Source organism: Galleria mellonella, unplaced genomic scaffold (assembly GCF_026898425.1).
Source record: "Galleria mellonella isolate WM207_F2 unplaced genomic scaffold, CSIRO_AGI_GalMel_v1 utg57, whole genome shotgun sequence".
In the NCBI taxonomy this organism is placed as follows: Eukaryota; Metazoa; Arthropoda; class Insecta; order Lepidoptera; family Pyralidae; genus Galleria; species Galleria mellonella.
The window spans coordinates 541,111-566,029 of NW_026442119.1; the positions used below are offsets into that span (position 1 = coordinate 541,111).

The following is a 24,919-nucleotide window of genomic DNA, read 5'->3' on the forward strand; positions in this document are numbered from 1 at the left end:
AATAGTTCATCGAACAATTTAAGTTACATATTGTTTTAGGCTAACGCTTCCTCATGACGTGACACCATTATGTGCCAGCCCTCAGCTGGGATATAGGAGGAAGGCCTCATTGCATAAATATATAATACTGTATAATGCAGCAAGTATCCTAGGCACACTACCAGCTGCCAGTGATATCACAGAAATTTTTTATCTTTAAATAATTTTTAAAATTTTTAATTACTTTTTCTTGTTATTTGTAAATAAATATTTAGGATAATATTTCAACTAGTAATGTAAAATTTGTTACTGACTAAAGTAAAAATATATTTATAATATATTCAAGTTAAAATTCCTATAATACTTACATTAACTATTACATAATACTGTAGCCTAAAACAATATTTAAATGCATTCACTATTCACATAGTACACTACACACATTCACCTTCATGAGTGTCTTATAGATGTAATGAATGTTATTATAATTGAAGTTAAACTAATCGTATAGTAATTTGGTTTCCGGACGATGCACATCTTGGGTTGCGTCTACGACGAACTATTGTACTTGTAGTTACTTCTTGGTAGATAATCCTAACTCCTAAATGTATATGTAGTAAGATCAAGAGCGGCTGGACCAATTTAAAGAGCTGAAGAAAAGAGTATTTAAAAGAGCTGGAAAAACAGCACGACAGTGGCAAATTTTACTGTCTACTTTTAATTGGTTGCCGAACGACAAAGAGGTAACTAATGTGCTACGTAACCTTTGACACAGAGAGGTTAGTATAGGTTTGGCGAGTGGTTGGTCCAACAATGGTTTGTAGGTTTGTTAAAACTACTATTTTTGGTCTAACATTATTCAAATCACCTAATAATTAATACTCAGTACATTATAAGTAACATTATCAGAAATTTATAATACACGATATTGTTTTATAATTTTAAATTGATTATCTTGTTTTATTTTTATTTATTCTTTTGTTTCTTTTTTCTAATTTCTTTTGTCAAATTTTAACTTATATTGATTAACTTGTTTTATTTCACATCTTGGGTTACATCTACGACGAACTATTGTACTTATAGGTGCTTCTTGGTAGATAATCCTAACTCCTAAACGTATATATAGTAAGATCAAGAGCGGATGGATACATTTGGTTAAAAGAGCTGGAAAAACAACACAACAGTGGCAAATTTTATTGTCTAATTTTTGTTGGTTACCGAACAACAAAGAGGTAACTAATGTGATATGTAACCTTTGACATAGAGAGGACAACATAGGTTTGGCGAGTAGTTGCACCAACAATGCCTTGTAGCGTTGTTATGTTTGGCCCAACATTATTCAAATCACCTAATAATTAATACTTAATACATAATAAGTAACATTATCAGAAATTTATATTACATACATGGTATTATTTTAAAATTTTAACTTATATTGATTAACTTGTTTTATTTCATTTTTTTTTAACATTATCTATAAGGTTTTCCAACGCATTAGAAGATCGATATGAAACGAAGAAGGAACTGAGGGCTCTAGTGTCAGTGTAAACTCCTTACATGTAAGAAGACCAATCGCCTGTGTTTAATAACGAATTTTTATATTTCGATTTTAAAGTTATTAACTAGCAAGGGAGTAACATGAACTGAAAATATTTATATAATAATTGGAAAGCATCTTTATATAACGAAAGGAACGGCAATAGTAAAGTTCCGCTTTCCTGGTAATCGGGTTGTATTTTGTGATTCTTTAAAATTATAAAAAAATATGATTTCTGCTAACTGTCTAAGTCTAAAGCATGCACCCAATAATGTTATTATTAAGCTGCCACTAAAAATTTAATTTGGAAAGTGCAAGAGTTTCAGTGGTATATTTATTCATTGCAGAAATATATAACACTTGTTTTAATTACTGCATAATTCCGTAGCCTAAAACAATATTTAAATGCATTTACATTACTATTCAGACCTTAATAAGTGTCTTTTAGATGTACTGAGTGTCATTATAAGTGTAGTTAAACTAGTCGTATACTAATTTGGTTTCCGGACGATGCGCAGCTTGCGTTGAATCTACGACGAACTATTGCATTTCTAGTTACTTCTTGGAATCCTAATTCCTAAATGTGTATGACGCAGAAATGTCAAAAATGACTAGACCAATTCGTTTAAAAGAGTTGGAAAAACAGCACGATAGTGGCGAATTTTAGTCTACTGTTTATTAGTTACTAGACAGCAGGAACTTGATGAAGCTGGGGGGAAAGGATTGTTAGTAATGGAGACAGAGAATCCCATTGCTAGCAACATACCCAACCAGGTCGACCTCCTCGCGGTTCCCCCTGGAAACTAGCATGGTTAATTCCTGATGAATTCATCATGATGGGCTAACTGACCTGTTTTCATTCTCATTTATCACCCTTCACTAGTGCCCCGCCAGCGTATCCCATTAGCGCAGGGTTACCATTCCATTTTCACTCATCAAAAAAAAATTTGATGAAGCTAATTGATGATTCGTTTTTTAAATTAAAGCTAGGATATACAACGGCGTGTTTGTTTTAGCTCTTTCATGTGATTCTATTACTATTAGAACATAGGAGATTTTGTCAGTTGTCACACTTGGCAGGTGGGTTGGCAACCGCAGTTAGGCTTTGGTGGTGTTCTATGTATGTGAATATGCCCTTTGTATTTTTATTGAAACTATTTTTTTAAAGAAGTCATCGTGTATGAGACTGAAGATTCTGCATAGGGCGAGCTCGAAGCCTCGTCAGTCAGCCAAATTAAATTGCATTATACTTATTGCGCTCGCAGCGCAGGGAAAAAGTACAATGAAAACTCTCAAGTGCCTGGCGTATCAAAGAATATAAGTCATCGAATGTGATTTGGTGCTATGTAACCTTTGATGCTTCAATTAATTTTCAAGGAAATAACGATGGCTCACGACTTCACTTTTGGTTCACACATCGGCCAACAGTCGCCTCTTTATATTGTAATTAGAATGAATGTTAATATTAAAAATTAGTTTTCTAATTTTTTTTATTTTTGATAATTCTTAATTGCATCCTTGCATGCATGCAAAAAATATCAAAAATTTTGTCCTTTATCTCATTTCACATTTAAATTTTTTGTATTTATTATTTTATTAAATGAAGCATTGAAGTTTATTTTACAATAAACAATTTAATAAATAGAAATGTATAAAGAGAATTATTTATAAGTATATAGTAGCATTATCTGTTCATATTAGCCTTTATCTCTCCATTGCTGAATATAGGTCCAAAACAATTATTTTTAGAATTTTTGTCTGTTCGTCTGTACATTTATGCACGCTAATCTCAAAAACGGTTTAACCGATTTGAATGCAGGTTTCACTATTGCGTTACGGTTTGTTCCATTTAACCTTATGTTTTATTTCAATCTCTTTTTTATACCACTGAGGTGGCAAACAAGAAAACCTCGGCAGGGAGCTCATTGCATAACCTGAATGTTCGTGGGAGGAAACATCTCTGAAACTGAGTTGTACGCGACTATCTAGGCTGTAGGACATGAGGATGAACTCCCTGTCGATGGCGAGCCGTACGATGGTAGAAAGTGGCCGTAGGCATCGTATTGAATATGATGTATATGGATAACTGTCTATTATTTTGTTAAATAAATATTATTTTTATTTATATTTCGGCTTGTCATACTATATATTGCTAAAAATACTTAGTAAAGTACTTTTGCAATTAAGACAAGCAAAACAAGGCATCTATTTCTTGATTTATAAAATTTTGACGTTAAAATATACCTCATAAAAACTTCACAATATTCAAATCTGTTAGCAAAACGAATTTTTTGTTTCCTACTTTAATAAAACAGGATAAATCAACATTATGTATACACAATCTTCACGCAATTTCCTGACTTAATAAGACACAAAAGTCGGTTGTTACAATCGTTTAAGACAAGTAAATACTCAATACTGAGCTCTTCTTAAACAATACACAATTTGCAATCGGGACAACCAAAACGCTACCGCATCATCATAAGTGCTACCATCTATTATTCATAAAATCAATTAAAATCTTCAAAACCTACTTATCAATGTAAATCAGACAAAAGCAAACTTTAGAAACAAAAAATGGTAATTTGAGTGTTTTTAGATGTTTAGAATCAGAATTCAAGCATTAGAAAAGAGACGCAAAAAACCTTTTTTTCCATCGACCTTTTTCAGTAAATTCAGTTTACCTAATCAACATTAAAAGACGAACAAATGAAAGGACCAACGAGCAATAAACCTGTATTAAAGACAAATTTAGAATAAATTTAATATAATTATATTAAAAATGCACCAATTTATTTATAACGCGTTCCATTTTTTTTCAACGCCATCTAGTGGCGCGCAGTCAAATTGATTTCGACATATTAATTTAAAGAAGCAAGAAGAAAAAAACAGAGAGTATACCAATATAAATTTTGAATGCGACAAAGCATTCGATACTTCTTCTCTTTCTTAATGATTAAAAAGAGTTAAAAAGTTATTAAAGAATGCAAGAAGGGCAAAAAAGTATAGTTTTTTATAAATAATAATTAGGTTTTTTTTTATGCAACTAAGAATGGCAAACAAGCTGACGGTCCACCTGATGGAAAGTGGTAACCGTCGCCTATAGACATGAGCAGTACCATGGACATAACAGAGTGTACTGTTTCGCCCATAATACCCCCCATGCGTTGCCATTCCTGTAAATCCCTTGCCATATCGCACCCTTTAAACTGAAACAGCCATGCAAACAACTACTTCACGGTAGAAATACAAATACACATACATAGTGTACACATTGCACTGGGACACTCGCAGCGTCAGCTGAGCCAGTTCTTTTAGCCTAATATGAGACACTTCTTATTTTTTTTATATTTTCTGTTTTAATTGTGTTTTTCTGGCAACAAATAGTTTCTATTCTATTCTACATATTAAAAGAAAAAAGTTTTTTTTCCTAGGAAAAAAAAATAGAAAATTGGATACAATACGACGAAATCTAGCGGGAGTGGGTTGGTAGTCGTGAAACAATGATGTTTTGATAACATCTTAATAGTTGCCAAATACGGTAACAACGGATTGTACAAACACATAGATCGTCCTTATAACAAGATATATTATTAGCTCAGTTCGATATTTCCACCGGTAACTACCTGAACGGCCAACTTTACACATTAATATCTGAACTTGAACGGATTTATGACTTAACTTCCCTACTATCTTACTTTACCAGTTATATTACTATCAAAAATCGAAACAAAACAATTGAGATACACATTTTTTTGTAGTTTTAATTTAATTAGTAGATTAATAATACTAAAATTGATAATGATATTAATAAAATAATATAAAAATATGAAAAACTACATTAAATTGAATTACATTAAAATAAAACATATGAAAACAGAAAAAAAAATCATTAACATCATTAAATTAACTTGCATTTTAATTAGAATTTCATTACATTAATGAAATTGAAATTGAATTATTTAATTATTAAAATCTATATAAAAATTTAAGGATCGACGCCCTGCTCGCTTCTAATTGCTGCGCCCTACACGGTCTACAGGGGGAAAGGGATTGTTAGTAATGGAGACTGAGAATCCCATTGCTAGCAATATACCCAACCAGGTCGACCTCCTCGCGGTTCCCCCTGGAAACTATCATGGTTAATTCCTGATGAATTCATCATGGTGGGCTAACTGGCCTGTTTTCATTCTCATCTATCACCCTTCACTGGTGCCCCGCCAGCGTATCCCGTTAGCGCAGGCGGGGTTACCATACCATTTTCATCCATCAAAACACGGTCTACAATGTCAATTACTAACATCTTTTATAATAATATTGTAAAATGCAATAAATAAATTGAAATTGATTTAGTAGAAATTATAATACGATTTTTTTATATATATTTTTTATTATATGCATGTACTTTATTGTTATTTACCACATTCATATGCTTTCTTTACATTATTTATAATTTAACATTGTTTGTCGACTGCTTTAACCATGCTGTGTGTACACCTGTCTGGGTCTCAATCTAGTTCAAAATAAAGATTATAAAGGGGGGGCAAGGGATTGTTAGCAATGGAGTTTGACAGCCCCATTGCTAGCAATATACCTTATTAGATCGACTTTCACGTGGTTCCCCCTGGATACCATCGTGAACAATTCTTGTTGAATTCATCACGATGGGCTAACTGACCTACTTCATCCTCATCTATCATTCTTCACTGGTGCCCCGCCGGTGTATACCGATAGCGCGGGTGTGGTTGCCATTCCATTTCATCCATTAAAAAGAAAAATAAAGATAATAATCTTTATATTAATGTTTGTACTGTTATTGATTGTAACCTGTTGTGTATACCTTTTAAATTAAATAAATAAATAAAAACAAAGACGGATATTTCGGACGATATATCGGGATTGCCTGATCAGCAAATGATTATTATGTCAATTTTATATTCCTTTTCTTTGATATTAATACCCGCCCATTATGTACTTTTTTTTATTATAATAGATTATAATTGTCAATCTTTGTCGAGTGCCCACGATACAGGTTCGCCTAGTGTAAGGCCCATTGTATCTTGTGTTTGCAATTTTGTGTTTTTTTTTATACAACTTAGAATGGCAAACAAGCTGACGGCTTACCTGATGGAAAGTGGTAACCGTCGCCTATAGACATGAACAGTTCCATGGATATAACAGAGTATACTGTTTCGCCCATGATACCCCCCCATGTGTTGCCATTCCTGAGGACTCAGGTGTTATTCCTCTGTACCCAGTAAATTCACGCCATATCCCACCCTTCAAACCGAAACACAGTTATGCAAACACAACTGCTTCACGGTTGAAACACGAATGGGACAGAGGTACCCAAGCAATCGACTTTTGTACAAAGTCTCCCTCTTGTGTTTTTGTCGAATAATAAATTTCTATTCTATTCTATTTCTATGAATTTTATTTTTAAAATTTTGGTAATTAGGGTTTTGTACCGATAGTTAATATATGTGTTAATAAGCCAATATATGTATAAATTTTTTTTTGATGGGTGAAAATGGTATGGTAACCCCGCCTGCGCTAATGGGATACGCTGGCGGAGCGCCAGTGAAGGGTGATAGATGAGAATGAAAACAGGCCAGTTAGCCCATCATGATGAATTCATCAGTAATTAACCATGATAGTTTCTAGGGGGAACAGCGAGGAGGTCGACCTGGTTGGGTATATTGCTAGCAATGAGATTCTCAGTCACCATTACTTACAATCCCTTTCCCCCCTATGTATAGATATTGTGATTACAATATATAAATATTACTATATATTACTCACCCTCAACCAAAACTCAACCATGTAAGTGCCTACTACTATTTGGTTAAACACAAGTGGTACGCAGGTGAAGTTTGTACAAAGTCTTCTTATATCACCGCAAGAGAAACACTCTACAAATGCTACTATCTTATTGGGTATATATACCATATATATACCCAATAAGATAGTCAGAAGCATATTTCATTTCCCTTTTACTTATTTATTAAAAAAAAAAACAACAGCGCTTTATATTGAAATTAACAAACATTTTATAACAAAGTAGTATGGTCAATAACAGATTTTTAACAAATTAAATTCTGTACATTATGTAGTTGACAATTGTTAAAGAAAAAGCAAAAAAAAAAAATAAACAAATCAAACAGGTAGGCAATCGTTGCAGTCACAATAATATTTATATAAATACGCGACAGATATATACATTCAATAATAAATATACGCACACACACGCACACGTACACACACACGCACACGTACACGCACACGCGCACGCATGCACTCACACGCACACGCACACGCACACACAGTAAATAGTAACCACAATTAGATCAGCTCAAAAAATAAGAGTTATATTAAAAAAATATGCAGAAAGTTTTAGTTTCTTAAAATACAGACAGATATGAAACGAAGATAGGTAAAATACAATTATAGTTAATTAATCAATGTAATTGCAAATCCTAATCCATGTCGAGTGCCCGTTAGTTAATCTCGTACACATAATTATATTAAAGATGGCCGCCTGTCCACATATTGCCAATTAAGTTGTATTAAGAGGCCCGATAGTATCAGCATACATTACAGTAGTGATGTAACATTACACTTATGTAGACAAGTCAGGTACTATGGGGGGAAAGGGATTGTTAGTAATGGGGTCTAATTTCCTCATTACTAGCAATACACCTTATCAGGTCGACCTCCACGCGGTTCCCCCTGGAAACCATCGTGAACAATCTCGTTGAATCCGTCACGATGGGCTAACTGACCTGTTTTATCCTCGTCTATCATCCTTCACTGGTGCCCCGCCGGTGTATACCGATAGCGCAGGTGGGGTTACTATTTCATTATCACTCATTAAAAAGAAAGTCAGGTACTATATGGAGTGGATTGACTTAGTTGTAGAATAGCAAACAAGCTGACGGCCCACCTGATGGAAAGTGGCCACCTATAGGCACGAGCAGTACCATGGACATAACAGAGTATACTGTTTCGCCCATGATACCCCCATGCGTTGCCATTCCTGAGGACTCATTTGTTATTCCTCTGTACCCTTTAAATTTACGCCATATCCCACCCTTCAAACCGAAACACCAATGCAAACACAACTGCTTTACGGTTAAAACACGAATGGGACAGAGGTACCCAAGCAAACGATTTTTGTACAAACCCTCTGGTGTTATTTATTTAATTTGCAATATTATTTGTTATTTTGTCTAATTAGAACCAGTTCCTCTTAACCGACTTTGCTGGGAGGGAAGTAATTGTTAGTAATGGATTCTAATTCTAATTGAACGCATTGCTAGAAACATACCCTGTCAGGGGGGGGGAAGGGATTTTTAGGAATGGAGATTGACATCCCTATTGTTAGCAATATACCCTATTAGGTCGACCTCCACGTGGTTCCCCTGGAAACCATCGTGAACAATTCTTGTTCAATTCGTCACGATGGGCTAACTGACCTGCTTCACCCTCACCTATCATCCTTCACTGGTGTCTCGCCGGTGTGTACCGATAGCGCGGGTGGGGTTACCATTCCATTATCACCCATTAAAAAAATATATACTCTATCAGGTCGACCTTCATACGGTTCCTTCTAGAAACCATCGTGACTAATTAAAGTTGTCGCGTCAACTGACCCAGCTTCCTTCTCACCTATTATTCCTTACTGGAGCCCCGCCAGCGTATACCGTTAGCGCAGGCGAGATTACTATTGTCATGCATTAAAAAAAAAACTGATTTTGCGAATGTATACGCCTTAATTTCCAGTCAGAATATTATATAGTATTGTATAAATACTCATTTTTTCTTTTCCACAATGTGTATACAAATAAAAAGCGTCTTCTGCTCAATTAAAGTCAATTAATAATAAATAAATAAACAGTAGGCTAACTTTTGAATTTAATATCGATATAAATCTATTGCCAATGACAGTTTTGTACTGTACTTATGAAACAACAGTTAGTAATTAGGTTAGAAAATTAAATAAATAAATAAACAATGGTTCGATAAAGGACAAATTATGTGTACCAAAGTGTAGGTTAGATTTACATAAAAGAAATGCATATTGTATGGCTATAAAAGTTTACAATCATCTACCAAATTACATTAGAGAAATAACAGCTCATACAGTGTTCAAACATAAACTTAGGAATTGGCTGTTATGTAATAATTTTTATACCATCAATGAATGTTTAACTAAAAAAAACAAATGTACTTGACGGTCTATACTGGAGATGTGATTGACGCTTTTGCTCTTGTTTTCTTTTCTATTTACTGTAATATATTATGTGTGCGTCTTAAATACTACGACTAATAAGGGGAAATATAATGTAGAATTATGTAAATTTTTCATATTGTTAATAATTTGCACGCCGACATAGAGGCAGAATGTATATGGGAAATGTAAACCTCTTTCATCGAAAACTACCTATATTCTAGCAAAATAAATTCATTTAATTTCATTTCATTTCAAGGGAATATAATAATACAATATATGTATATTGCACATTATAACTTGAATTTTGCAGTTAAACTTCTGTCGTGCATTCGAGCGAACGTGCTAGGTGTCTGGGTGGAAGTTCTGTTTAACTTATTGTTAGGGAAAACCCCGCTTTACTTAACTTTAATAGCAGTGCTTGACTTGCGATCATGGAAATACACGGTTTAAATCACAGAGTTAAAATTGTTGTATAGAAAGAGATCGGAATTATTTTAACTGTTAACAGATTGATAGATAGATTCTCTTTATTGTTTCCTGCAAAAGATTACAATAGTAAACTTAGTATAAATATAAACAATTACAAGAAATAATCACAATGAGAAGACAATGGTCGACCTTATCGCTAAAAGCGATCTCTTCTAGGCAACCATTGGATGGAGAGGAGTAATTATAAACAATTTAAACAATTTGGTGGGAGGCACGATGAAAAATTTATATATAATATATATATATATATATATATATATATATATATATATATATATATATATATATATTATATAAATCCAATTTCCTTTACAACGTTACTTTCCTTTTTTCCTCAATCCTTTCCTCCATACCGTAGGTGGCGGTAACCACCAACAAATGCATTCCCAAAAGTGTTGACGTCAGGCAGGTGGCCGGTCGTTAAACTAAAAACCAAATCTTTTTGTAATATGGATAAAATCATATTACGCTGACCCCAAATGATTGGGTTAAGGGTAGGAAGATGATGATATCAGCTGTTAACTGTCCATTGTTGGACGTAGGCCTCCCCCATAAGGAGGGTTTTGCCAGTAGTTGCCCGCTTGGCAGGCAGGTTGGTAACTGTAATTAGGCTTTGGTATTGTTTTCCTGAGTGGGACGCTGCTGCCCATCCTTTGTCTATTAAGTTCATTTAGTCGTTTTTTACGATAAGCACGGGACAGGAGAAGGTGGCTTATTCTATGCTGGTACCACACAGCGATGTGATAAGGCTGATATGATATGATGATATAAATGATATTTTGGTGATAACTAGGATAAGCCTTAACTGTAATTCTAGAATACTAAGCTCGAATCTCAGTGTAAATCTTTAATTTTTTTATATCATTTTTCTGACTTTTTTTTTCAATTATTGTCATCTGCTTTAGAAAGCACGTAAAATACGGTAAGTTACGTTAATATAAGTTACGTTTGTAACGGAGGTAGCCCAGAAACTCTTAACACCAGAGGGCGATATCAGTAATAGTTGCAGGCAGTATGCTACATGAGTCTTATTTATTTATTTTATAATACAAAAATGTACAAGGCCGACTTAATGTTCAAAGCATTCTCCCCCAATCAAAATTCAGAAAGAAAATTTAAAAGGTTTCTTTCTCATTTAACATTCCTTGATTATTAGAAATATATTGTCTACCTCTTGTATGTACTCGATGTAAAAAGAATTTTTTTCCTTCTCATACCAATTTCTGTGAATTATGATTAATTTATTAGAATACCGAGAGATTTTTCTTAGAAAGTACAATGCGGGGTTCTTTACTATATTAAAGATTTTTAGGGACAACGGATTTTTATTCGACGCACACGTGACACCCCAGTGTTGTAGGTATCTTTACGCGGTAGTAGGTAACCTTTTTTTTTACACAGGGGGTAAACAAGCATGCGGCTCACCTGATGGTAAGTGACTACCAACAAATTTTCTGCTTGCCTCATGGTTGACTGTGAAAGAACGCCATTTTTTAAATTTGTTTTTAATGGGTGATAATGGAATGGTAACCCCGCCTGCGCTATCGGGATACGCTGGCGGGGCACCAGTGAAGAATAATAAGTGAGGATGAAGCAGGTCAGTTGGTCCATCGTGACGAATTCAACAAGAATTATTCACGATGGTTTCCAGGGGGAACCACGTGGAGGTCGACCTAATAGGGCATATTGCTAGCAATGGGGCTATCAAACTCCATTGCTAACAATCCCTTTTCCCCCAGAGAACACCATTAGGTGTTAAATCCGCCACTTACTTAATGTACACTTACTTATGTATATAATTGTGCATTAAAGTTTAAATAAGCAAGCGTCTATAAAAATAAAAAAAATAACAGCGCTGTAGGAATTAAATTGCTGCAGCACATGCTGAGTGGTGACCACGTTGGCAATAACAAATGTAAAGTTTTTTTTTTAAATAAATAATTTATGTAACTTTTTTGTTGTTGGCAATAAATGTTTTCTTTCTTCTTCTTCTCAAATAAATAAATAAATATGGTCTAGATAAGTACGCTAATATAACGTTTCCACTAAAAGTGATATAATGTGTTTCCACAATAATTTATTATAAATTATGGTAAGTATTCTCTCAGCTCGGGTTCGTTTCTCGATATTATGTGTGATGAAATATTTGTTTGGGTATTTCTGGAAACTTCGATGGCGCAGTTTGCTCTTAATGACAAATTATGATTTGATTAATACCGTATATAAGATTTTATTACTTTAGAATCATAGGCAAGTAACCTTTCAAGTAATTATTCCTTTATGAAATAGGAGAATAAAATAAAAATTTAAGTTTAAATAAACAAACAATTTTGTTTATAATATAGAGACACCTGGTGATAAGTGATTACCGCCACCTATAGGTACGCCACCAGGTATATATATATATCTGCATAAACTATATATATATATATATATATATATATATATATATATATATATCTGCAACATGAGAGAAATTGCAGATTTGTTGTTGATATTTTAGGAAGGATAAGCGAAAAAAAATTGGAGTAAACCATGATTAATTAATAATTAAATAAAGAAATAAATTTACTTTTCATTTAATTTTTTATTTTTTATTCAGAACGGAAACAGTAGTTCGGAAACAGTAACGCATGGGCGTTGCCATTCCTGAGTACTCAGGTGTTATTCCTCTGTACCCTGTAAATTCACTGTCATATCCCACCTTTCAAACCGAAACACAGTCATGCAAACACAACTGCTTTACGGTTGAAACACGAATGGGACAGAGGTACCCAAGCAAACGACTTTTGTACAAAGTCTCCCAATTTACATTTAACAAATACAACAATGACAATGCATCATCGGCAAAAGCAAGGAAACTAACGGCGCGGTAATAAAATACGCGAACGAAAGAGTTGCGGGGGCTATTAAGCTTCTTTGGAAAATAAAAGTTTAGTTGGCCAAAACAACTCAGTTCGCGAATGGGGAAATATATTGCTCGTTACTTCACAACTTTAGACACGATAGGAGTAAATTCGAGTGAAAAGAATTCACTGCAAGCTTATAATACAAATTTTGTGGTTTACATGAAAAAAAAAAATATTAGACTAGATTTCGCATGCAACTTTGTATGTGTCGATTTTTTGACCATGTAAACATATCAAGATAAAACATTTATTTATTTATTTCTTATTGCATTCCGTAATGTGATTAGTAGATAACAACCGTTCCGTCCGTTTCAACTACAATTATGGACCATGTTGGGCACAGCGAGTACGAGAGAGGAGGACGACACTTTTTTCCCTTTAGAAATAGTCTAAGAATCTGTATCACGATAGGTACGTATTTTCGTATTATTATTATTATTCATTATTAAATTATTAAATTTTAATTATTAAATTATATATATATATATATATATATATATATATATATATATGGTATTATTATTCAAGTATTGGTGTGTATCTATTCATATCGTAATTGTTGAATTAATCATTAAATATACCAGACTTTAAGTTCATCAGATTAATCATCAAATTGAAGGAATTTATATAAGTTAAATACGACTGTGAAACCTCTGGGGGAAGGGATTGTCCGAATTGTGGACTACTTACACTTTCGTACACTTTCTTTTTTAAATACTTGTGATTGTGTTACATTAACTTAGTTCTCAAGTTCTCTTGGCTGCCTCCCAATAGTTTATATTTTAATGGTCCAAATAATAAATAAACATTCCTTAACAATATCTATAGGCAACAGTCGCCATGTGGTCCCAGCATAGAATGGGTTACCCCTTTCTTTCCCGTGGCTACCGTAAGAGACGACTAAGGGAGGGCGAGGGATGGGCAGCAGCGTCTCTTTATTAACGTCTCTTTATTTTCATTAACCATGATAGTTTTCAGGGGGAACCACGAGGAGATCGACCTGGTTAGGTATATTGCTAGCAATGAGATTCTCAGTCTCCATTACTAACAATCCCTTTCCCCCTGGTTGAATGGTTTTGGTGCATGGGCAGGTTACCTATATCCTGACTTAACACAAAGCATATCATACTTTATATACCGATACGAGCAGGCAAAGCCGCGGGAAACACTTAGCGATCAATAACAATTAGTGGTACATTATTAATCATCATTAGAATCGGCTCAGTGATAACCGATAACTAAGTAATAAGTCAGCAAAATTAATTCATCGCCAAATGTTTCCCGGAATGCAATATGCCAAGAACTTCATACTAGGGGAGTGGCGCAGATAGATGACACGGATATAAATAAATATGGCTGGAAAGATTCCACTTTTAGGGATCAGTATCAAAATGTTGCAACAAAAGGGTTCCTTATAAAGGACTTTTTTAAAATAGACAAAGTTTTTTTTTTTTTTTTTTTTTTATTATTTTAAGGGCTTTTACCTTCTTCAGGTATATCAGTCCTATTGTACCCTGAACTGATTTCTCCAACAAAACTTTATCTACCTTCCCTAGACGCGGAAAGAGAAGAATTAATGGGCTTCAATAATTTACACAGATGTTCAAAAATTTCTGGTTTAAGTTCAGCTAACATAGTTTGAATAAGACCAACATTCAATTTATTTAAGTTAAAGTGGCGCATGAATTCTTCTCTTTCCTTCGTGTTAATACGACACTCTAATAGAATATGATGCACATCATCGATGGTATTACAAGTTTGACAATGGGGTGACAAGGACTTCCCCATCATATGTGCAAATTTTTTTGATGGATAATGACCAGATCGTAGACGAACAGCTAATTAGTTTATCATACTTTTGACAAGACAAAATTATGGTCTAAAGAGATTTATTTTTATCACTATCTTTAAATAAGATTTCATTTATATAGTAAAAAAGGAGATAGAAAAGATTTTTTTTAGGTAAAAGAAAAACAATCATATATGTCAATATATAATTGAATAATTACTTTAATATGTAAAATTACAATTGGCGTAACAATTTAAATATTTTCATGTTTTATTTATAAATTAATTGATCCTACAGATATTGTCCTGTTGTCCTGTCTAAATCCCATTTTTTTAAACCTTAAACTGGTTCAGTTAAGATTTTCAAGGTTGCAGTGTTGAATTTAATTTATTCATTTAATTAAAACAACTTGAGTTCATTTTTAGTTAGTAAGTGTACTTAAACACTATGTTAATACTTACTCACTAACAATGATATAGTCCTGTCGGCTAGCATTCTCATGAGACGACTATCTGATTTATTTCCAAACATGTTGAAGATACTGTGCCACACCCGCGTATTCCATATAAGAATGAAGCTATTTTTTTACGCCAGATTTCGTCAATTTTGTCTGTATTTTTTTAATGGGTGAAAATGGCATAGTTACCCCGCCTGCGCTATCGGTATACACTGGCGAGATACCAGAGAGGTGATAGGTGAGGATGAAAAAGCAGGTCATGTCAAAGCCTATCATGATGAATTCAACGATAAATTTGTTACGATAGTTTCCAGGGGGAACCGCGTGGAGGTCGACATGATAAGGTACATTGATAGCAACGGGGACTAACCTCTCCATTACTAACAATTCCTTCCCCCCAATTATCTATATTAGCTTTAGCAAAGATCGCTGAGACGCTACAGAAGCGCGGTAGCCGCAACAGCAACCTTTTTTTTATGCAACTTAGAATGGCAAACAAGCTGACGACCTGCTGTCGCCTATATATATGTGCATAACATATATGGGCATAACAGAGTATACTGTTTCACCCATGATACCCCCAATGCGTTGCATTCCTGAGGACTCAGGTGTTATTCCTCTGTACCCAGTAAATTCACGCCATATCCCACCCTTCAAACCGAAACACAGCCATGCAAACACAACTGCTTCACGGTAGGAACACGAATGGGACAGAGGTACCTAAGCAATCGACTTTTGTACAAAGTCTCCCTCTGGTATAACCTACAATTGTTGTTAAATTGGAAATTGATTTACAATATGACAATTAAAAAAATATGTCTACGATGTGTATGATTTGCCTTAAAAACGAAGAGCGTTTAATTTTATTCTATCATTTCAACAGTTAACTATCCACTGCTGAACATAAGTCTTCCCCATAAAGGGAGTTTTGCCACTAGTTGCCCCGCTTGGCAAGCGGGATGGCGATCGCAGTTTTTTTTAATGGATGATAATGGAATGGTAGCCTCGCCTGCGCTAACGGTGTACGCTGGCGGGGTACTAATGAGGGATGATAGGTGAGAACGAAAAGGGAGGTCAGTTAGCCCATCGTGAGAAATACACCTCGAATTTAGCACGATGGTTTCCAGGGGGCACCACGTGGAGGTCGACCTGATAGCAATGAGACTGATAGTCCGCATTACTAAGAATTCCTTTCCCCCCTGGCGACCGCAGTTAGGCTTTTAGAGATGTCTCAAAAATGTTTCGATTATAAGTTCCCTTAATCGCTTCTTACGACACCCACGGTTAAGGAAAGGCTAGTGCATACACGGCGAATTTTATCCTTTATTATATTTTGATGTAATTTTTCCACGGCGTGTCCGTTCCACTTATTTATGCACGCTCTATATCTGAAATATAGTTAGCGAAGTTGACTAGCATTAAGTTGGGGCAAATGAGATGCGGCAATTAAACCGCGCGGCCGTCTTGATTGCAATCTGACGACTCATTGCTTGCTAATAGTTCATTTTATGTTTCAACTGTTAATTTCTTACTTGGCGCCTCATTACACGACTGTCGAAGAAAGGTGTACTCCTTCCTTCGTTTATGTGTTTGTTGTGTTGTTTTTTGTCAGTGTCTATGTATTATGTATCTAAGAGATTGCACACAATCTCTTTCAAAATAAATTAGTGATTTTTTTTTATACAAGTTAGAATGGCAAACAAGCTGACGGCCTACCTGATAGAAAGTGGTAACCGTCGCCTATAGATATGTATATAGTAGTACCATGGACATAACAGTAAATTCAAGCTATATCCCACCCTTCAAACCGAAACACAGTCATGCAAAGACAACTGCTTCACGGTTGAAACACGAATAGGACAGGGGTACCCAAGCAATCGACTTTTGTACAAAGTCTCATCAAATCAGCCTTTAACTGTCCACTGCTGAACATAAGCCTCCATTTGGGGGGTTTCCCCAGTAGTTGCCACACTTGGCTGGAGGATTGGCAACCGCAGTTAGATTTTAGAGATGTTTTAAGAGAAACGCTGCTGCCCATTTCTCGCCCTCCCGACGAGTAACGCCTCTTACGACACCCATGGGAAAGAAGGGGATGGACTATTCTATGCCGGGACTACACAGCCATGAAATTTTCTACAAACTATCAGGGCTGAAATAATAACAATAATAAAACTTCTATTGAAACAAATTATACATTAACCAAATGAAATAGCTAAAATTAATTAAAAACATAATAAAATCCGTTTTCAATTAATAAATAAATAAGTTTCTTGATTCAGATTACATAGGAATAACACCTGAGTCCTCAGGAATGGCAACGCATGGGGGGTATCATGGGCGAAACAGTATACTCTGTTATGTCCATGGTACTGCTCATGTCTATAGGCGACGGTTACCACTTTCCATCAGGTGGGCCGTCAGCTTGTTTGCCATTCTAAGTTGTATAGAAAAAAAAGATTGTCAAACTTGGATATCCTATAAATCGGAATATTTTAAACCGAGTCAGTTAAAAAAAATCCCATCGATCCACCCGCCTCTTTATGCATCATAGAATAAAATAAGCAATACGCGAAAAGAACAGTTTACTTCATTAATCCTCTTTGGGCATCAGTTGAACATCAGCTTCAGTTCAAAACGTTTTTCCGCCTGAATAACATTCAAAAACAACTCTGCAACTCCCCATTAAAATTCTCGCGATGAAACGCGTTGGAAACTTTTAGAATTTCTCTCATTAAGAACTAGAACGATTTATAATCATAACATGATCAGAGCTCGCTTCGATAGTTGCTACTTCGGCTTAATTGGTTTTTCAATTATTTCTACATCACAATGTTGGCTAACAATCGATGGAGGGGGGAGGGAGGGATTGGATGCAATGGGACTGGTTGTTTTTAGTGGGTGATAATGGAATGGTAACCCCACACGCGTTATCGGTATATACCGGCGGGGCGCCAGTGAAGAATTATAGGTGAAGATGAAGCAGGTCAGTTAGCCTATCGTGACGAATTCAACAAGAATTGTTCACGATGACTTCCAGGGGGAACCACGTGGAGGTCGACCTAATAGGGTAGGTAGGTAGTAACGACCTAATTGCTAGCAATGGGGCTGTCAAAATCCCTTTCCCCCAATGGGACTGGTAATCCGCCTGGTAATTGGTCAGCCTCCACGTAGTCCCCTTGGAAACCATCGCGCTGAATTCTAGCTGCATTCTTCACTTTGGTCTAACTAACCTGCCCTTTCATTCTCATCATTCATTCCTCACCAGCCCCGCCAGCGTATATCATTAATGCAGGCCGGGTTACTATTCCATTGTCATTAATATTTTAATTAAATTATTTGGAATTATTAAAAAACAATCGATATGTATCGATAGAAAATAATTCGATTATTCGCTCGGGACTAAACAACAAACAATCGATTATATATGTTTTAATATAAAATAAAAGGTTAATGATTATCATCGATTAATCTTATCGATTGATCGATTAAAACACTATCACGTAATTGTGTTGTTCGTACGATATCATGTATTATAATTAACTGCGATAAAATAGATTAATCGATATAATATATAGCCAGTACAAACAGTAACATATAGCCTATACTGAGAGTATTGTTTTGAACAACAATATAATTGATTCGATTCGATTGTCGATATTTGTTTATTTCGAGTTAAAAAGTAGCATATGTCCTTCTCTATTTCATATAGTACATCAAATTTCAAAATATTTCATCGGTTAAGTCATTAAAGGGGTTAAGATGTCACAAACATACTTTCGCTTTAATTATTAATAATTATTTAATAATTAAAAATATTAATAATTATTTATTAAATAAAAATATTAATAATTATTTAATAATTAAAATTATTAATAATTATAATTATTTACATAATGAAAATTATTCATAATTAATTGTAATATTTAATAAGAATTTTAAGTTTTTTTTTTATAATTACTAATACACAACATAGTGTAAAGATACTGATATTAAAATATAATCAATTTCTGCTTCATGCATTAGTTACTAACACGTTCAGTAATAGCGTGTGGAATCATCGTTAAAAAAGTTGATGGATGCAAAAAAAAAACATGTCGAAATCATAGTTCACGCATGCGCGGTGCACCGATCGAACCGAAAAATAAGTATGAAATGTAGCTACTTCATAAATAAGTAGCTATAACCAGCGATTTGCTCACGCGAATTAAGTGTCATGTGTTAATCTTAGCCGTGTGGTCCCGGCATAGAATGGGCCACCTCTTTCTTTGCCATGGGTGTGGTAAGAGGCGACTAAAAGAAGTTAATTATCGAGGGATAGACAGCAGTGTCCATCTTAAAACGTCACCAAAGTCAAACTTCGGTTGTCAACCCACTTGCTAAACTTGGCAACTAATGATAAAACCTTCCAATAGGATAAGGAGTGTCCAGTTAGTTAATGCCATGGATGGATGATGATGATGACCCTGTAATTTCACCGCTTTATCCCAAAAAAGTCTTTCTGTGGTCAATACTTCTAGTATGATAAAGATTTTAAATAGGAATTTCTCACTATAATAAATTAGAATCTAGAAAAGAAATGAAAAAAAAAAAGTTAAATAGTGAATGCTTTAATCATGTGTTTCAACCAATTAGAATAGATATAGAATTTTGAATGACGTCAACACTTCGTTTGAATTTACTCTAACCGATGACTTTGCCGCCCAAACCGTAGCCGTAGCCAAGGCTGCTGCCCCATCCGAGTCCACTGTTCAGGCCGAGACCATAGCTGCCGAGTCCCAAACCGCCGAGGCCGAGTCCAATGGGTGCGGCGACAGTTTTAACAACGGGTGCAGAGATGACGGGGGCAGCGACGGTTCTGATGACGGGGATGGGGGCGGCCTTCACTAAACTAGCGGTGGAGATCGCAGCCGGGGCCAGGATGGGGGTGCTGATGATAGGCGCTGACAGACCTGGTGGTACAATTTATATATGTTCCAAAATTAGAAAATTAGAATTTAGTGTTGTTCGGACTACCTCGCTTTTGTAGCGCCTCCAGCATGTTTGCTCAATCTCACGTAAATGACTACTACGCTATAAGGAGAAAGAGAACCAGAGGGAGACTTTGTACAAAAGTCGATTGCTTGGGTACCTCTGTCCCATTCGTGTTTCAACCGTGAAGCAGTTGTGTTTGCATGGCTGTGTTTCAGTTTGAAGGGTGGGATATGGCGTGAATTTACAGGGTACAGAGGAATAACATCTGAGTCCTCAGGAATGGCAACGCATGGGGGGTACAAACATTATGGGCGAAACAGTATACTCTGTTATGTCCATGGTACTGCTCATGTCTATAGGCGACGATGACCACTTTCCATCAGGTGGGCCGTCAGCTTGTTTGCCATTCTAAGTTGTATAAAAAAAAAAAAAGAACTGCATCATTGCTACACAGGGGCTAGGACAAGCACCAACAGCATTCTGAAAGTAATAGGCGATAAATATAACTTGCCTATAATTGGGCATTTCATTCAGATGCTGATCTAGTCGGCTGGCTCACATCTAAGTGAACTGCTTTGACTAAATTGTAGTCTGAGTAATAAAGTATATTATAATATATAAAATCACATTTTGTTTGAAAAATAGCAACAGCCGAGTTTCTTGTCCGTTCTTCTCAGTTGAAGGTGTATTCCGAACTATGTGGTAGATTCGTAACATATATAATTTTTAAATAATGCAACCGCAGTTAATCTTTGGTGCCTTAAAAGGGACGCTGCTCTCCATTCAATCCTCTTAGTTGCCTCTTACGACGTTTACTCTTACTTAGGGATGTCTCATTCTATGCCGGACCACACGGCTAACTTTTCTTACTATGCTTAAATATATTTATTGATAATTGATTGCTTACCAATTCCACCGTAGCCAAGACCAATGGGAGCAACGGGGTTGCTGTGGCCAAGGCCGAAGACGGCCAGCAAGCAAGCGAACTGTAAAAATAAAAGAAATTTATTAAAATAATATTATCTATTTTTACTGAAACATTATTTGGAAGTGACTTCCAAAAAAACTGGTTCCTAGTTCATCTGGATTTTTTTGTTTTTCTATAATGTAATTATACGATTACGTTATGAATTCTGATCCAATTTTTATAGATATCTTCATAGCAGGTAAATTACTTGACAAATTTCCTTAAATCATTAATATGGACAATGTAAACTAAAAGAGAAATTAAAAGTTCTACAAACAACCAACCGAATTTTGCAAATTTTTACATTTAAAGTGATTTCAATACTATTTGTTTAACAATAGACAAAGCTTTAAATGCTTTGCTCTTTAAAGCTATGGGCACATGGGAGTAACCTATATGGTTTTATTTATATAGATCGAAAAATAAGTAACATTCGTTAATTATAAATTATCGCGTTGTTTACACATATTTTATTAAAAATTTTTGGCAAGAAAAAAGTTTGTCTTAGAACTTTTGACATAATAAATTTTGCTATTATGCTATCCTTTATAGCAAACCTTGGTGTCAAACTGTTTCGACTACCATTGCTGTATGAGTATATGAGCCTCTGAAGCATACCATCATGTCTTTTTATTATAAATTAAAAGGTTGTTAAGTAATTATCTTGGAAGAATCCATCTTAGAAGAACAATCTTGAATTACAAGCGTGCACGGTGTTAGTCGATCATGCACGGGTTTTTTAATGACCATGTAATTTTAGACATAGTACATTTAAATAAATACACATAATGTTAACAGAGATTCAAAAGAATAATTGTCGAGTTTCTTGCCGGCTCTTCTTACAACTTTCCAAACTCTGCGGTAGATTTAAAAAAAAAAATGACGGTTTAAAAGTGCTTGTAAAGAAGTCTGTTTCAATAAAGATGTTTTGAATTCGAATTTGAATTTAAGGGTAGTACAATTAGAATATGAGGCAATATTATTTGGTTCTGAATTATCAGAACAAAGCCTGTGAAGATCCCAGGAAGCTTCTGTGTTTCTGGGTGGAGCTGAGTTGGCTGTACTAGCCACGACTCATACGCACAATGGCCCAAATGAGAGGCTAAGCGTGGAAAAGAGAGTCCAATCTACATTACATTTATCAGAACAATTAACAACTATTCCCATTAGAGGAACTGAAAGTAGTTCCAATATGGATTCCGTCCATGGCAATTAGACAAATTATAACAATACGATACCATGAAATATAAACAATAGAAACTTACTGTGATGTAGGAGTTCATTGTTCTTCAGTTACTCAAACGAAGTGTACCAATTTTGTGTATGTTGGCGAATTTATACTAAGTTAGTATCCTGCGGATAGCACCGGACGCGGCTGTCGAGTGCGCGCACGCATTGCATTTTCTGATGCAACAGCATCAGAAATTTGCATCGTGCATCCTTGTAGGATTTATTATTGGTAAAAGTCACAAATCATATGTCTTCCTCATATTTATTTGATTTTTTTTATCTATAGAGAATAATTTAGACGCCATTATATATATTTACAATTGGATGTTGGTGAACGTAAGCCTACTCCATAGATTGGCAATGAAAGATCTTGAGTCGCCTACATGCATTAACTATTAAACGACGACAATTATAGGTCTTCTTACTTTCTCCTATTGCGGAAAGGGTTAGTAGGGGCCTTGAGGTAAATCCCTTTATCCCGGCTTCAACTCCGAGTGCGACGACCCCAGTCACTGAGTTCTATGTCGAGCAAACTGGCGTAGCGGTTTGGCCTGTTTGGCTTGTCATATATTTCTTTTGTTTTTTATTTTATATCCATACAACATTATACATATTTGCCTGCTATTTCCAACAGAGAGTTTCATTTTCATGTGAGTAATAATTATCTGTCCACTGCTGAACATAGGCCTTCCCCGTAGACTTCTATAAGGAACAGTTCCGAGCTACTCCTATCCTCTAACGCCCTTTTTTTTTAACGTCTGGAAACTGCTTTATGCAGACCCATACACCTTATGGGAGGTGAATGGGTACTGTGGGAGTCCCCCCGTAAGGTGGGGGTGTACCCACCAAAAACCAGACGATATACCCTCGAGGTGCCATATGTCGGAGACATGGGTTCGCTTTCGCACTCACCACATCTCCGACGGCAGCGACCCGCCCCCTGATGGTAAGAGCAGGTCTCCTCTTTCAAGATAGGGTGGATGGCGTGCTCACCCTACCACTCGGGGGATCCTCTAACGCCCTGCAATACTTTTGAGATCGTCGCTCCATCCAGTGGGGAGTCCTCATATACTGCATTTGCCTGTACAGGGCCAGCAATCAAGAACCGTTCTACCCCATCAGTCGTTGGTTTTTTCGGTTATATGACCAGCAACTTCAGCTCAATTATCCTTCGGGTCATTTCGGTCACTAGTTCTTTAGTATAGTTACACTACCCTAACTTTATTTAAATTATTAAAACCTGCAAGACTATTTCTTGAGAATTTACGAATAGAAACTAATTGGGTATGAAATGGTATGTTTATTTATTTATTTAAACTTTAATGCACAATGTAGCTATATGTACTCATATGGTGAACTTAACACAGGACGATGTTCTCTACCAATCAACAATTGGGCAAACAGAGAAATAGACAGGCGGTGTATTAAAAAATGGAGAAAACATAAAGTAATACTTAACATGTTTATACATTATAAACATATAATTACACAAATGCTGTGTGGTCCCGGCATAGTATGGGCCATCCCTTCCTTTCCCGTGGGTGTCGTAAAGAGACCTTGATAGTCGACAGATGGGCAGCAGTATCCCTTTTAAAATACCAAAACCTAACCGCGGTTGCCAATCCACTGCTAAGCGTGGCAACTATTGGTAATACCAAGGGGGTGGCCAATAGTTGCTACGCTTGACAAGCAGTTTGACAACTACAGTTAGGCTTAGGTGATGTTATAAGAAGGTCGCTGCTGCCCATCCCTCGACCGTTAAGTTCTCCTGGTCGCCTCTTAAGACACGTCTAATGGCAAAACCTCCCAAGGAGTTGTGAATGTTATTTCAAGATCTGAAAAATTTAACTATCTATTCTGCTTTTTTCTGCTCTGCTCTCTTCCGTTTTCCTCTGCTCTGCTTAACTCTATTATACTTAATTTAGTGTTATATTATCAGTGATTCTATTCTGTTTTTATCAAACATATATATTTAAAAATGGAATATTTCCCGACATAAAAAACGTGATATAGTGCGTTCCTTAATGAATGTTTCACATATTTATTTCCACTTCGTATTATATTGTTATATAACTTGTTACTAGTGATTTTTATAGTAAGAAACAAAAAAATAAATTTTCATTAGTGTTACAAATTGTCATTGTTTTTGTGAAGTTGAACAAAAGTATTTTATGTTCTCATCCACAATTTAAAATTGGACTTAATCTGTTTACTAAATTTTAGTAAAATTTACTCATCCCTTTAAGCAGAATGGGTAATAAACATCGCAATAAATTTACAAACTTTCACATTTATAGTTTTTATAGGAAGTAGGTATAGGATGTAATGTATGGTTAGAATAGTTAATTACTTAAATCC

The 24,919-nt window shown here is 35.3% G+C and overlaps 1 protein-coding gene across 1 annotated transcript; it reads right to left on the minus strand.

The window, feature by feature from the left end:
- Positions 1 to 19,970: 19,970 nt before the first annotated feature.
- On the minus strand, positions 19,971 to 22,666 carry LOC116413385 (cuticle protein 63-like). Its single transcript, XM_052899335.1, has 3 exons — positions 22,597 to 22,666; positions 21,272 to 21,350; positions 19,971 to 20,342 (listed from the first exon to the last, which is right to left on the minus strand). Exons 1-3 carry the CDS (start codon positions 22,612 to 22,614, stop codon positions 20,074 to 20,076), a joined length of 366 nt encoding a protein of 121 aa, XP_052755295.1. The 5' UTR covers positions 22,615 to 22,666; the 3' UTR covers positions 19,971 to 20,073.
- Positions 22,667 to 24,919: the final 2,253 nt, after the last annotated feature.